This window comes from Balaenoptera physalus (genome assembly GCF_965194825.1).
Source record: "Balaenoptera physalus genome assembly, chromosome: 6".
Lineage (NCBI taxonomy): Eukaryota > Metazoa > Chordata > Mammalia > Artiodactyla > Balaenopteridae > Balaenoptera > Balaenoptera physalus.
In genome coordinates, this window is record NC_138885.1 from 93,685,382 (window position 1) to 93,700,359 (window position 14,978).

Below are 14,978 nucleotides of genomic sequence, written 5' to 3' on the forward strand. Positions count from 1 at the left end.
AATATTCACATGGATAAATCAGAGGTAAATATTGAATTAGAGCAGTCAAATCTGTTTCCCATAATCTAATATTTTGCAATGGAGATAGAATCCTCCTTAGCTGGATTTCTATTCTGCATTTTAACTGTGGCATTGGAATATTAATTTGACTTGTAATTTTCTTCTCATTTAAAAAGGTGATAATATCACCTTTAATGTTTCTGACATTAAAAGTAAGGAATAATAACTTATTTGAAAAGCAATGCAGTAATATCTATAATTTGATTCTGAGAATATTGACATTCAAATCTTATTTCAGGAATTAAAGATTCACCCGTATTACAAATTTTGACTTTTGAATAATGTATTTAATTTGACCAAACATATACATAAGCATGTACCATATTTATGATACTTTCCTGTGTGTTGAAAATCCAAAAATGAATATGACTTATTTTCTGACTTTAAGGTACCTATTGTCTGGTTGGGAAAGACCATAACCAACTATATGTAATCCAACATAGAAAGAAATAAGTACTAAATAAAATACTAAATAATGTAGTGTGCTGAGAAAAATAATAGAATAGTTAATTCTGACTTAGAAATTCAAGAGAGAGATCAGTACGAAAAACTTTATAGTAGAAGTAGGGTTTCTCTAGGAATGAAGAGGGCCTGAACTCTGCCAAGGAAATTGAGCAAAAGCCAGGAGTTGTCAATAGTGCATGATATGTAATCCATCATAGCTAGAGTCCGGTATGTATGAAGGAATATAGTGAGAGATGTTTTAATGTAATTATGGAATTATTTTTTTCTTAATTTTTTTTTGAAGGAACCACACCCTTCTAGATTATCAGCAGAGGAAGCAGTGCAGAAGCAAACCAAAACAGACACTTCAACCTTTAACTTATTTCAACACCTCCCTGAACTCAAGTCATTTTTTATAGAGGTAATATCCAACTTGATAATATCAAAGGATTTTCTCTGTGAATTCTGTACACTTCATTGTTCCTTTTGTTCTTCAATGGAGAGGGTGGATTTTAATACTTAATCCAAAATAGTAAATAATACTTCAGTAATATGTTCTTAGATTTTTTAAAACAACCTTGTTGAAAGCTTTTGTTTGCTGCTGTAATGTTTGTTTTGGCTTTCTTTCTTCCAACTTCACGTTCTCCTGAAGGAAACATAAAGAGGAAGAATAATTTGATTTAAATTGCTTTTTGTGTCAGTTGAGATGATATGTAGAGGAAGTCTAAAATAACTTTTAATTACAGTGTCTGCTCATATATAAAATTTGGCCCATGAGTCAGATTGTTAATTGATGATGTCAGAAGGAATAGTCAGGTGGAGCAAGATAGATAGTTAATGCTGTTCTTGAAAGAATACCTTCAAATTCACATGTTTAAATATACATATTGAATTACAGTTGATTCTTGAACAACACAGGTTTGAACAGTGTGGGTCCACTTATACATGGATTTTTTTTCAATAGTAAATACTACAGTACTACATAATCTGGGATTGGTTGAATTTGTGGGTGCAGAACTGCAGATAAGGAGGAAGCGCAGATACAGAGGGCTGACTATAAATTATATAATAATGCATGGAGGGTTGGTGTCCCAAACCCCCGTGTTGTTCAAAGGTCAGCTGTTCTTTGAATAGTTCAGAATGTGAATATGAAATGCATTAATACCTATACATTTGATTAGGACAGATAATATTAACTCTTTTGGAAGAATACAAAATGATAAAAAGTTACAAAGAATAGATTGGAGATGTGCATAGAACAAGGAATAACTCTCATGCCATACAGCAAATGGGTGGTAAATGTTTTCTTAAAGGGCCAGATCGTAAATATTTTGGACTTTGTACCTACATATCATTTGAAGGTGCTTAATTCTTCCAGTAATGAAATGTGACAACATGATTTTGTCTCCCAGGGAAGCTCATTAGAGAGTCAGCTCTGCCTAGCACATTCCAAAATTCTAGACTCCCAAAAGAAAAGCCTGTATTCAGACGATTGTTTGCACAAATAGTCTAGGCATAGTGAGCCACGTGTATTATTGAAGACAAGTTTTATATCAGTGTAAGGAAGTCTTTGCCTGCCAAGTTCCCTGATGCCAGCCAATGACCAACCTTGCAAGCAGCCTTTCTAAGGAGAGCAGTCTCAGTCCTGCTATGTTAACTTTTTGCTACACATAGGGCAACCCACAAAACCCTATTTGACCCCTAAACTGATGGACATGTAATAAGATATATATTATGTAATGCTGATAAAAGTATTTTCATCATGTCTAATCATTTGTGGCATTGTTTTTTATAGTACAATACATTCTGAGTTCTGTCTGCAGATGCAGTGGCATTTGCCCCTCTCTGCACCCACCCCAAGTCACAGGGTAGCTTTCCTCAGGGCCAGTGTCTGGAGCAGGATAAAGAACACAATAGATATCCTTGGGTACCAATAATTGTTAATCCCTTTTCATCATCATACAAGAAGGTGTTTCCCACTCATTCCTATAAAAAGAGAAGGCCTCTTTTAGTTCTCGGATTCCTAGGTATTAAAATGGTGAAGAAAATTGACGTAGCAGTGAAAGCAAGGGGCTTATTAAATGAATTTCTTCAGATACCATTTCCATTTATGCTTGTTTAAATGTCAGTTGTCTTCTCTTGATTAATTCACAGTATGAAGAGAAAAGATATGCATTAACTTCATGTGGTTATACATCATCATTTAGTTCATATAAAGCTCTTAGAAAAGCACTTGGCATGTCGTATGTACCCACTAATGTTAGGTTATAATTTATCTAATAAATGTTAGGTATAATTTATGAACTATTGTCACATCAAAAAACTTATTTCAAATCGTTTTTCTCTTTCACACTGTAATAAGATAATGGTGGATGTTTTCTGAGGACTGTCTTTATTTTCTGGTCCTTTGTTGTAGCTTTCAGGAAGGGCCTCAGGTAATGGAATAGATCTATTTTTTGAAAGTTAAACCCAAAAGGAAAATTCCATAAAATATAACTAGTTTTCCCATTTCACTTATTTGAGAAATGTTTTCTTATATGGTCTGTATTTTCTACTTTATATTCATGTCAGTACGGCATGGGAAAAGGAAAGGTTTTAAATCACTGGCTGTTTTAAATGGTTGACACTCCTTGAAATCTACATCCTTGTTTAACAGCAGCATAGTGGAATACAAGAGGTGATGGGTTTCAGAACTTTCAAGTCTGCCATTCAAACATGGTATATAATTCCTTTCCTATATTTTAAATTAAAGTGATGATATGTTTTGATAGAGTAAAAGGCTATATCACAGGGTTTATCTTTAAAGAAATAGAAGTTTTCAATAATTTGTACCTAATAAAGATAGTAGAACCAGCCACTAAACCTCTGTCCTTTATTTTATAGGGAATTAGTGATGGTATTCCACTAATAAAGGCCATTGTCCCCAAAAATCAGTCTCGTTCTTTTATTTCACAAGGCAGTCCTGAGTTACTGGTAAGTTGATTTATACCTTTTCACACTGCCATGTCTATATCCATTACAACTTATGAAAAAAATTGAGAAAGTAAAAAATTTTTTAAAGTCTTTTTTAAATGTATAGGTAAGGGAATTCCCTGGAGGTCCAGTGGTTAGGGCTCCACACTTCCACTGCAGGGGGCCTGAGTTCGATCCCTGGTAGCCTGGTGGGGAAACGAAGATCCCACATGCTGCACAGCACGGCCAAAAAAAAAAAAGAAAATTTTTAAATAGAATTAATAGAATTAATTTGACCAAGTATAAAAATGTATCTTTTATTTACAGAGCTTTTAAGTAGTTCTGTAATTCTTTTTTTTTTTAAATAAATTTATTTATTTATGGCTGCATTGGGTCTTGATTGCTGTGTGTGGGCTCTCTCTAGTTGCGGTGAGCAGGGGCTACTCTTCGTTGCGGTGCACAGGCTTCTCATTGCAGTGGCTTCTCTTGTTGCGGAGAATGGGCTCTGTGTGCGCTGGCTTCAGTAGTTGTGGCACGTGGGCTCAGTAGTTGTTGCAGTAGTTGTTGCTCAGTTGTTGCTCAGTAGTTGATGCACGGGCTTAGTTGCTCCGCGGCATGTGGGATCTTCCTGGACCAGGGCTCGAACCCGTGTCCCCTTCGTTGGCAGGCGGATTCTTAACCACTGCGCCACCAGGGAAGTCCTAGTTCTGTAATTCTAAAATTTATTTGGAATAATAACTATGTGAAAATACCAGGAAATTTTGTACGAGAAAATTGTGATGTAACCTCTTACTAGATGTTAAAATTTATCATAAGCAGTGAGAATAATGAAAATGAGATATAATACAGAATTGATAAAGCTCCGTCCACATGCAGGACATATTAGTGAGTACATGAATTTCGTCATTTAATCCATCTAACAATCTTGTGAGATAGGCACAATTATTATTTCCCTTCTACAGATGAGGAATTAAAGCTCAGAAGTAACTTGCTCAAAGTCACAGAGCTAGCAAGCAAGGGACCCTGGCAAATGGACCAAACCTAGGTCTGTCTTATTCTAATTCTGTCACTTAGAAATGGTAAAAATTGAGCATAGCACAGTGAATAGTAGAGATTCCAGAGTTAAACCTATTTTTCTAATTATCCATATTCTGTGTTTGCTTAGAAAAAACATCTAGAAAGATATATAAAAATAGAAGTACTTTTGAGTGGCAGAATTCTTGTGATTTTTCAGTTTTAATACCTGTATATTTTTAAGTTATCTGAATTTTTGTTTGGTAGTCTGTTACTTTTATCAGGGGAGAATAAAGCTTTCCATTTTTTAATGCAAATATTCACTATTACTGTCCCTAATAAAGGGAGACCTTCTTAATAATTCTTCATAAGATCTACTTATGATTTATGTTCTAGATGATAGGTAACTTATTTTTATGGTAAGACTTGATCCTTAATTTCTTCTGACTGCCAACTAATAGATGCTAGTAAACTTTGAGAAATTTTGAGGAAAATAATCTTATACTAATGAAAGATACATTGGGGCAGCTTTTCTTGCATTAGGATAACAATGAGCTTTTTAACCATTTGAATTATTTTAAGACTTTCTTAATGAGTCTCATGTTTTAAGTACACAGTCCCACACTATTCCCTAAGTGACAAATGCTAACATCATGTGAGCATTTGGTTATTCTATGTCACTTTCTTTAATTTTTCATTTAATGTTTGTCTTCATGTGTTTCTTTTCCAGATAACAGTAAGCATGAATTATGTTATTGGAACCCATGGATGGCTGCCTTATGACAGAAACATTTCTAATTACTTTACATTCATCAGGGATCAAACTGTGACAAATCCAAAGTAAGTAAGTGAACATTTAAAGCAAAACAGGTACAGCTAGTACCTTATTGCTAGGAAAAGCAAATAGATTAAACTTTCCAACTTCCAGCTTTCCTGATCCTGGCATACCCTTATCTTGTCTACTTTGAGGCTGTTTACAGAATTGACAGTCTTACTAAATTGGCTTTGAAAGTCAAGATTTAAATCTTTTCCACACCTTCACCAATCTCAACTTCTTTACACTTAACCCTTGAGACTATTTTGTTATATGTATTTTTGTTTAATGAATAATATAAGATTAATGTAGTTTATGAATGTATTTATCACTTATTAATAGACATTTCAAAATGAACAGTTGAAAAGACTTTTTATTTCTTTTTGGAGAGATTAAAAAATAGTTGATATCGGTCTAAGTGATCTTTTAAAGAAGAGTCTAATATTTAATTGTGTTTACAGAACTCAGCGTAGTATGAATGGACCTTTTGCTCCAGGGCTGGAGATCACTTCTAAGCTATTTATAGTATCACATGATGCGAAGTTGCTTTTTAGTGCTGGACACTGGGATAATAGCATTCAAGTGATGTCACTTACAAAAGGCAAAATTGTTTCACACAATATCAGACATATGGGTAAGCATTAACTTTTTTTCCCCATAAAAAATTTTTTCTGTTTTTTTCCTAACCATAATAGTAGTACATACTCCTTATAAAAAGCATAAATTTTACCTTTGAAGCTAAGTGAACTTTTTGATAGAGTTGTGTTATGAATATTATATTCTCTCTTTAAGAGTGTCTAATGTATTTTGGTTATACTAAGCACCATATAAATTAAATACAGCTTCATAGTATCTGAAAGATGCTAGGCTAAGTCTTTGAAAAAATTGGTTGCCAAAATAAGAATTTTATGAAAAAATGGTTAAAAAAAATGTCATAGTTGAATAAGAAATCAACTGTCCTATTACTTATTTAGTAGGAAAGCATGAGAGGTAAAATTGTTGAATATAGTTTAACCAGGTGCTTCCTTTTTTTTTTTTTAACCTTTATCTATCTATCTATCTATTTATTTTGGGCTGTGTTGGGTCTTAGTTGCAGCACATGGGATCTTTCGTTGCAGTGCGCAGACTCTTCATTGTGGTGCGCAGGCTTCTCTCTAGTTGTGGCATGCAGGCTCCAGAGCGTGTGGGCTCTCTAGTTGCTGTGCATGGGCTTAGTTGCCCCGCGGCATGTGGTATCCTAGTTCCCCGACCAGGGATCGAACCCACGTCCCCAACATTGGAAGGTGGATTCTTAACCACTGGACCACCAGGGAAGTCCCTAACCTGGTGTTCTTAGTGTCTCAGTCTTCTCAATGTAAGAATAAAACATTGAGTAGATTTTTTTCCTAATAAACCCATTAGGGAAGGAGAATGGAGTCTGTTACTAATTCTGCGCCAGTGACTCCCAAGGTGTCACTTAGCTCAGGTTTTTAGTTTAGGAAAAATGTATTTCATACTGTGAATTTACAGTGTGATACGTACTATTTTGGCTACGGACACATATTCTGTAGGATTGCAGTTCCAAGGGGAATAGAAGGTGAATGGGGATGAGAGAGTAAGGGAGCAGAGAAGCATATCAAAATTAAGTGGGGATCCATTTAAAAGCTACCTAATCTCCTGCCAAGATTTTTGACAGTCATTCCCTTGCCTCATGTCTACTCTTCACCGTCAAAGAAGGGTGGCCTCAAAGAAAGCTCTCCTACATGATTTTAGTGCTGCTCCTTTTTTATGTCAGTCTTTCCCAGTGCTTTTCCAATGCCATTCCTACATTTCTCCCTGCTAGAACAACTAATTTAGTAATAGTTTGAACATGACCTAAAATTGCCCTTATGATTCTGTTCCAGCCAAACTATGCCATTTCATTTTTTTACATTCCTTTTTCTTACAGATATTGTGACTTGTTTAGCTACAGATTACTGTGGAATACATTTGATTTCTGGTTCCAGAGATACTACATGTATGGTATGGCAGATAACCCAACAGGTAGTCACACATTTAAATACTCTTGGTTTAGATCAGAGATTCACCCTGGGAATACTATTGAGATGTTCTAATAGAATAGTGAATGTTTCTCTTACATTGAATGATTATTTGAGTTCCTTTGCCTCCTTTTACCCCTCATTCTGTTCTGTCTTAATCACCACTTTTTTCCCTAGGTTTATTGTCTGATTCATGACCTTATCTCATATTACCTTCCAAAGATAGCTCCTTATTAACTTCTTCTAGGAAAACAATTATTTTTCTTATCTTTGTTAACATAATAATATTCCTATTTTCCTTTCAGGTGGAACTACTAGAAATTATAGATTTAGAATTTTCATCAACCTTATTGTGTACTCTCATGATAATGTTGGTGCAAGGAAGTGTCTTTTTTCTTTATGGCTTCTGGATTTTCTACCTTGCTTAGAAAAGTAAACAGGCTTTTTCTCACTCCAAGTTTATAAAAATATTATCTAAAATAGTTCTTGTAACACTTTTCTTGTTTTATTTTTTAAAATTTCAATCTTTAATGCATTTCTATATTTTGTAATACAGAATATTTAATATTAGATATATAATTATGTAGAAAGTCATTTATGCCCGCATAAACAATTACCCACTAAATTGGATCTTTTTCTGTATTCCCCATTCTTTTACATTTATCTATTTCTGTGTCAACACCAAAATGTTTTTACTTTAGTAGTTTAGTATTTGGTGAGGCAAATCCCCTCTCACTGTGTTTCCTTTATTAACCACAGCTATTCTTATATGAATATTTATTCTTCTGTATGAACTTTATTACTTTTTTTTTTTTTAATTTTATTTATGGCTGTGTTGGGTCTTCGTTTCTGTGCAAGGGCTTTCTCTAGTTGCGGCAAGTGGGGGCCACTCTTCATCGCGGTGCGCGGGCCTCTCATTATCGCGGCTTCTCTTGTTGCGGAGCACAGGCTCCAGACGCGCAGGCTCAGTAATTGTGGCTCACGGGCCCAGTTGCTCCGCGGCATGTGGGATCTTCCCAGACCAGGGCTCGAACCCGTGTCCCCTGCATTGGCAGGCAGATTCTCAACCACTGCGCCACCAGGGAAGCCCTGTATGAACTTTTAAAATATTTTAACTATATCCTCCTCAGAAAACTTCATTTTAGTCTTAATGAAATCATATTTAATTTATATATTTATTTGGTATGGATTGACATGTTTATAGTTATTCCTATCCAAAAATAGGAAATGTCTTTCCATATTTGTTTCAGGTCTTTTTTCAATGTCCTTTGATAATATTTTTTAATAAATTTTTTCCATTTAGATCCTGTACTTTGTTATATTTACTTTTAATTATCCTATTTTTATGACTGTTTCAGGGGGATTTTTAAATCATTTTTATATGTAACTGATTATTGCTAGTAAAAAAAAAAAAAGCTACTGATTTCTATACAGTTATCTTATATCTAATCAATTTACCAAATCCTCTTATCTAGCTCTCATAATTATTAGTATTTGTTGGATTTTCTGAAAACAAGGTAGATATACATTAATGTGATCTTAAAATAATAGTGATTTTCTTTATCTTTTCCAATATACTCATTATTTCATTTTCTTACCCTATTACATTATTAGCAAATATAATAAAGCAAGAAAATTATAGTGAGCCTCTGTGTCTTATGTCTGATTTTGATGAAAATACCTTCACTATTGTGCCATTTAGTATACTGTTTGCTGTTAGGTTTCACTAGTTTTTTTTTAATTTATTTTATTTCAGTAGTTATCTTCCTCCTTTTTTTTTTTTTTTTTTGGTAGGCTTTTAGTTTTAATAAAATTTCAATTTACAGAAAAGATACAAAGGTAGCACATTTTTGCCATTTGTCTTAGCATTCTCTCCCAGTCTTTTTCTCAGTTTTTTTTTTTTCTGAATATTTTAAAAGTTGGAGACTCTATGTTCCTTTACCCCTAAACACTTCAGTGTGTATTTTCTAAGAACAAAGCCATTCTTACACATAGCCACAGTGCAGTTATCAAAACTGAAATACTTAACATTTATACAATACCATTATCTAATCCACAGTCCAGGTTCTAATTTTGTCAATAGTCCTAATAATGTTCTTTACAGCTGTTTTTCCCAGTTTCTCTTCCTTTTTTAATTTATACTTTTACTTTTTCTTAACGTAATGTATTATGTTGAGAAGCGTCCTTGGTTTGAACCATCCTTGAATTTCTATAATAAACCCATATAATTCATGAGGTATAGTTATATTTTACTGCAGGATTTTATTTGCTAGTACTTTAGTTATTTCTTTACTTATAAGTGGAATAAATCTGTTTTTATTTTGTCTTTGCATGTTTAGTATTAAGATATGCAACCTTTATAAAATGAATTTGAGAAGAGTCCATCTTCCTCTGTAACTTGAATTGATTAAATAATATAGGAATTACTTACTATTTAAAAATTAGATAGAATGGACTAAGCACTCAGACTGATACTCTTAGAGGAAGACAAATGTGACCCAAGTAATAGAGTGTCAGGGAGAATTCATTTACATTGTATAATGCTCATAGAAGGTCTGGGCATTTATCTATGATAATCATAAACCAAATACCATGGAAACTACTCAAACATTCTATCATTATATATCATAGAAAGTACTGTATCAAACAAAGCACACTAAAAACAGATGAAGAAAACAACTCAAGTGCAGAGAGATTCCCTGCAATAAATTGTGCTATTAGAAGAACATAATAAGAATATCAATTCAATAAAATAGGACCTCGAAGATGAGATTATAAACTAGCATAATAAGATGAAAAGGGAGATTGCAGAAGAATCAAGCTGAGACTAAAACCAATACCATTACAATTATAAATAAACCCAATGCAGAAGCATCAAGGAACAAATTTGATATGACTGAAAATCAAATTATTAGCATGGAAGAAAGATTTAAAGTAATCAAAGTGAATAGAAATGAAAAAACAAAAGGATTAAAGCAATTAGAAGAAGAATGATAGGTATAGAAATCAAAGACATGTCAGCATAAAGATAATTGATGTCCTTGAAATAAGGACTCCAATAAATGAAAAAGAGAAAGTATTCAGAGATGTAATAGAAGAAGTTTCTTTGCAGTAAAGGAAGAATAATTCTGTAGATGAAAAGGGCAAATAATATACCTGTTAAAACTAATCCAAAGCAATCAACTTGGAAACTCTTCAGATTAAGTTTTTGAGCTTGAAAAGATTGAGAATAATTTGAGAATCCAAGGAGAAACCCAAGAATGAGTACTTGTATGAATAGACTTAGTGGTAAGAACTAGTTGCAATGTCAGTTTGTGATTAGACAGTTTAAATACAGTATAAACCTTTTTAAAGAAAATAGTGTACAAGAAAATTACCTTTGCTTTTCTGTTTTTATATTAGGGAGGTGTTCCTGTGGGCCTAGCATCTAAACCATTTCAGATTCTGTACGGACACACTGATGAGGTATTGAGTGTTGGCATCAGCACTGAGCTAGACATGGCAGTGTCAGGATCAAGGGTAAGATTTCACCTTTAAAAATACTGATTTCTTTATATAAATTCAGAGGCAATATTTATATTTAATTTTTTTCTAGAAGAATTGGTAAAAGCATAGAAATTTTATACTGTGTTTGTCTTGAACTTTGCAAAAGTAGAAAAATACAGAAAAAAAAGAGACTAGATTCTATTTGGGGATTTTACTGGTCTTAGTAGTTAAGACTTGAAATTTCAAGATTGGAATTTTTCCTAAGGTACACGTGTCCTTGGTAGAATAATCATTTTTCTTAGTTCCTTTGCCATATTTCTTTCTCTTGCTCAGTTTCTTTTCTTTTTTTTGTTCTTCTTTTCTTTTCTCATTTTCTAATATTTTCTGTGTGTAGGATGGCACTGTGATTATACATACCATTCAGAAAGGTCAGTATATGCGGACTTTACGACCACCTTGTGAGAGTTCTCTGCTCCTGACCATTCCCAGTTTGGCTATATCTTGGGAAGGACATATTGTCATCTACTCCAGCATTGAAGAAAGTACCACCCTCAAGGTATATAACAGTTTCATGCAGTAGGGCTAGACTATAAGCTTGTCTTCTCCTTCCCACATTGTGTACATATGAGGAGGCATTCTGAAGAAGGAAAGAACATCATATTTTGAAAAGGGTGTTTTCCCTTCATCATTCAATTTGTTCATTCCCTATCATAATATTAGCCTCATGTTTGATTTTGTTTTAGGGCTTTCTATAGGCCTATATGACTTCAAAAATAATTTCTGATTATGTGGGACTTCATAAGCTTAGGTGGAAATTACAACTGAATTAAATTCTTTTTGCACAAGACCAGGGTATAAATAAACTAACTGTGAATTTTATATATTTATTTCCTTTCGGTGATAAAGCTTTTTAAAAAATTAAGAGAACTTTTTTAGTTTTGTTTTAAGAATGTGGGTTTTGTTGGATGAGATTTTTAATTCTTTTGGAGGGGTGAGATTTTTAATTCTATTAAAGAAAAGGAGTACTTGTTTAATATTTATTTACTTAGCAATCTGATTGAAATCACTTTAACAATATTGTCTACCTACTTTCTCTTTAAGTATAACCATTTGTTTATTCCAAAATTTTAAACCCAGTCATCATTCTGTGATAGTCATAGTTTTAATTTGAGATCATCAAATTTTCTTCAACTAATCTTTGCAGGATAAGAATGCATTGCATTTGTTTTCTGTAAATGGCAAGTATCTACAGTCTCAAGTCCTGAAGGAACAAGTATCAGATATATGTGTAATTGGAGAGCACATTGTCACAGGCAGCTTACAAGGATTCCTGTCCATAAGAGATCTCCACAGGTAAATAATAAGAATTATTAAAGTATCACTTAGGAAAAGATGGTAGTATTTTCAGCCCAGAGAGAGTAAAATCTGTAATCTAAGATTTCTAATCTTTTTGTTTATCATTTATTATGAACATGTCTTTTTTGGCAACTATGAAAAAAATTGGGGAAGCTGAAGTATTTCTGGGTTGGTAAATGAAATATAGATGTACATTTTAAAAATGCAGAAAATTTTATGTTGTGTACATTTTACCACAATTAAAACAATGTTTTTTAAATAACCAGAAAAAATTTTTTTCATAATGCCAAGCCTGGATTATGGATTTGGAAATTTGTACAATTAGAGTTTGAATTTTTAGAAACTAAAGTTAGGTTTAAAAAAATTTTTTTAATTGTGCTAAAATAAAGTATTTTTAAGGCTAGCATATCTGTTCATGATTTTGTATGTCTGTGTTTAAAATCGGTGAGGAGTCTTTTGTTATTTCACCCAGTGAAGGAAAAGATGTTTGAAAAATGGATATGTTTTTAAGTTTGGTATTCTTCATGTTTACCAACTTACATACACAAAGCACTGTTATTCCCTGAATGCCCAGATACATTCTTTTCTTTTCTTCTCTTTTAAAAAACTTATTGTGACATATTTATACTCCTCAAAGTATCTTGGCCCCTCCCAAAGCGCTTTTTTTCTGAATCATTTCCTGATCCAGAGTGTTCTCTTATTACATTCATATCAGAATCACTTCTGTACCAACATCGCTTCCCTGTTTTTGTATTTTCCTTCTCATTTTTGTCATTCTTTCTCATGTGGTAGAGCATTGAGTCCACATTTCAGTAACGTCTTTCCAACATTTTGTATTACAACCCTAATCTTAGGGTATTGTTAGTAGAATCCCAAATTAGAAAAAAATTAATGGAATCTTTTAGCAGGTTAGTCTAGACCGTAGTATGTACATCCTAAGATTCTTCATTCTCTAATCATAAAAGCTGTGAGCATTTTTCATAATGGGGTGTTATATTTTTATATCATATTATATTTTAAAATATTTTATATTTTATATTACATCTTTTAAGACAAAGCAGATATACCAATTTTATTTACCTTATCCCCCACCAACACACACTTTTTGAGCTTTTGCCCTTTTTATCCAACTTTCGCTCATTCATCAACAAGGTGAAAATCATTTCGTGAGAGCACATATATATGGTTAGAAGGCAAACAGATGTTGGAAATAGAAAAAAAAAAATCTATTAAATATTTTAAGTAATGCTATAAATGTGGGCTTTTGTGTCACTCAGGTTTTCTGAACCTAAGTTCCCACATCTGTAAAATTAGAATGCAGAATTAGATGATCATTAAGTTATCTTCCAGGTATAAAATTCTGTGAATCCATTGTATATCCATGTAATTATGTGTGTGTTTTTTATTTCTCCTCTAGTTTGAATCTCAGCATCAACCCATTAGCCATGCGATCGCCTATCCACTGTGTTTATGTAACCAAAGAATATAGCCATATTCTTGTAGGATTAGAAGATGGCAAATTGATTGTCGTGGGTGTTGGCAAACCAGCTGAGGTAAAACCTAGCATCAAGAATTTAGTTTCCCGTACTGTTGGGGATTCCTTTGGTTCTTTATTCCAGCTGAATCAGAAGTCTCCATCATGGATAAACAAATTGAAAAACAAATTTGATTTTTCAAACTACAGTAAATGAAAGGGGATAAAGCTAGTATTCAAGAGTGATGTTTATATTATGATATTATTGAAATCACACATTTAACAGTTTATAACTCTATATGAAGAAGAAAGTTCTTTTATTCTGTTTTTCCAAATCTAGATTTTAGACCACATACTTGAATTTTTAATACATAAAATATTTATAAAAAATGAAATATAGACTCAAACAACAAAACTACTTACTTTATTATTATTATTTTGTTAATTTGCCCATGCTGCGCAGCTTGCGGGATCTTAGTTCCCCGACCAGGGATCAAACCCGGGCCCAGGCAGTGAAAGCACTGAGTCCTAACCACTGGACTGCCAGGGAATTCCCCAAACTATATACTTACTTTAATTTCAACAAATATTCAGCATGATTGTATGTCAGTTGTACTTTTGTAAAAGCATCATTTTTTTTTTTTTACTTGGAACTACAAATATCCCCATATAAATGTGCTAATTCTCAATGAATTTCCTATAGTTCCTATAAATTTATTTGCCAGTGGTTTATTAATTACTGAATATTCAGATATAAATGTAACACTGTTCCTAAGAAAACTTAGTGGCTATACTCCCAAGTAATCTAGTGATTCTTCTAGAAAATTTATTTTGTTACATAGACTCATATTTAAGCATTATAAATTTTTATTGGTATCATTGGTCTTTTCTGAGAAATCTAAAATATGACCCCTGTAGGGGTTATTTCAAGAGAAGACATTACTGAATAACATACTATCAGTGGTTATAATAAATCTATTACAGATCATAGGAACCTTATTTTTTAATAAATATTTTAAGATTTTGTTAGTCCTTATACTCTTTTTCAGGATATTATTTTAACAAGAGAGGTCTTATTAAATTAAAGTGATTGGGACGTCCCTGGTGGTCCAGTGGTTAAGACTTCGCCTTCCAGTGCAGGGGTGTGGGTTCGATCCCTGTTCGGGGAACTAAGATCCCATGTGCCTCCCGGCCAAAAAACAAAAGATAAAACAGAAGCAGTATTGTGACAAATTCAATAAAGACTTTAAAAAAATGGTCCACATCAAAAAATCTTAAAAAAAAAGAAATTAAAGTGATTGCAACAACATTTAGTTTCAGGTGTAATGGTTCCCCAAATAACGTCAGCAAGTCTGTATCT

General features: G+C 33.1%; 1 protein-coding gene across 2 annotated transcripts in view; it reads left to right on the top strand.

Moving 5' to 3' along the window:
- Positions 1–14,978, top strand: part of NBEAL1 (neurobeachin like 1) — a 171,442-nt gene that overhangs the window by 141,780 nt on the left and 14,684 nt on the right. For both annotated transcript variants that reach the window (XM_082466857.1, XM_082466858.1), the window contains 9 exons: positions 809–925; positions 3,388–3,477; positions 5,201–5,310; positions 5,746–5,918; positions 7,212–7,306; positions 10,705–10,821; positions 11,183–11,344; positions 11,993–12,141; positions 13,562–13,697. In XM_082466857.1, the coding sequence (XP_082322983.1) occupies positions 809–925; positions 3,388–3,477; positions 5,201–5,310; positions 5,746–5,918; positions 7,212–7,306; positions 10,705–10,821; positions 11,183–11,344; positions 11,993–12,141; positions 13,562–13,697 (1,149 nt within the window). The remainder of the gene's footprint in view (positions 1–808; positions 926–3,387; positions 3,478–5,200; positions 5,311–5,745; positions 5,919–7,211; positions 7,307–10,704; positions 10,822–11,182; positions 11,345–11,992; positions 12,142–13,561; positions 13,698–14,978) is intronic.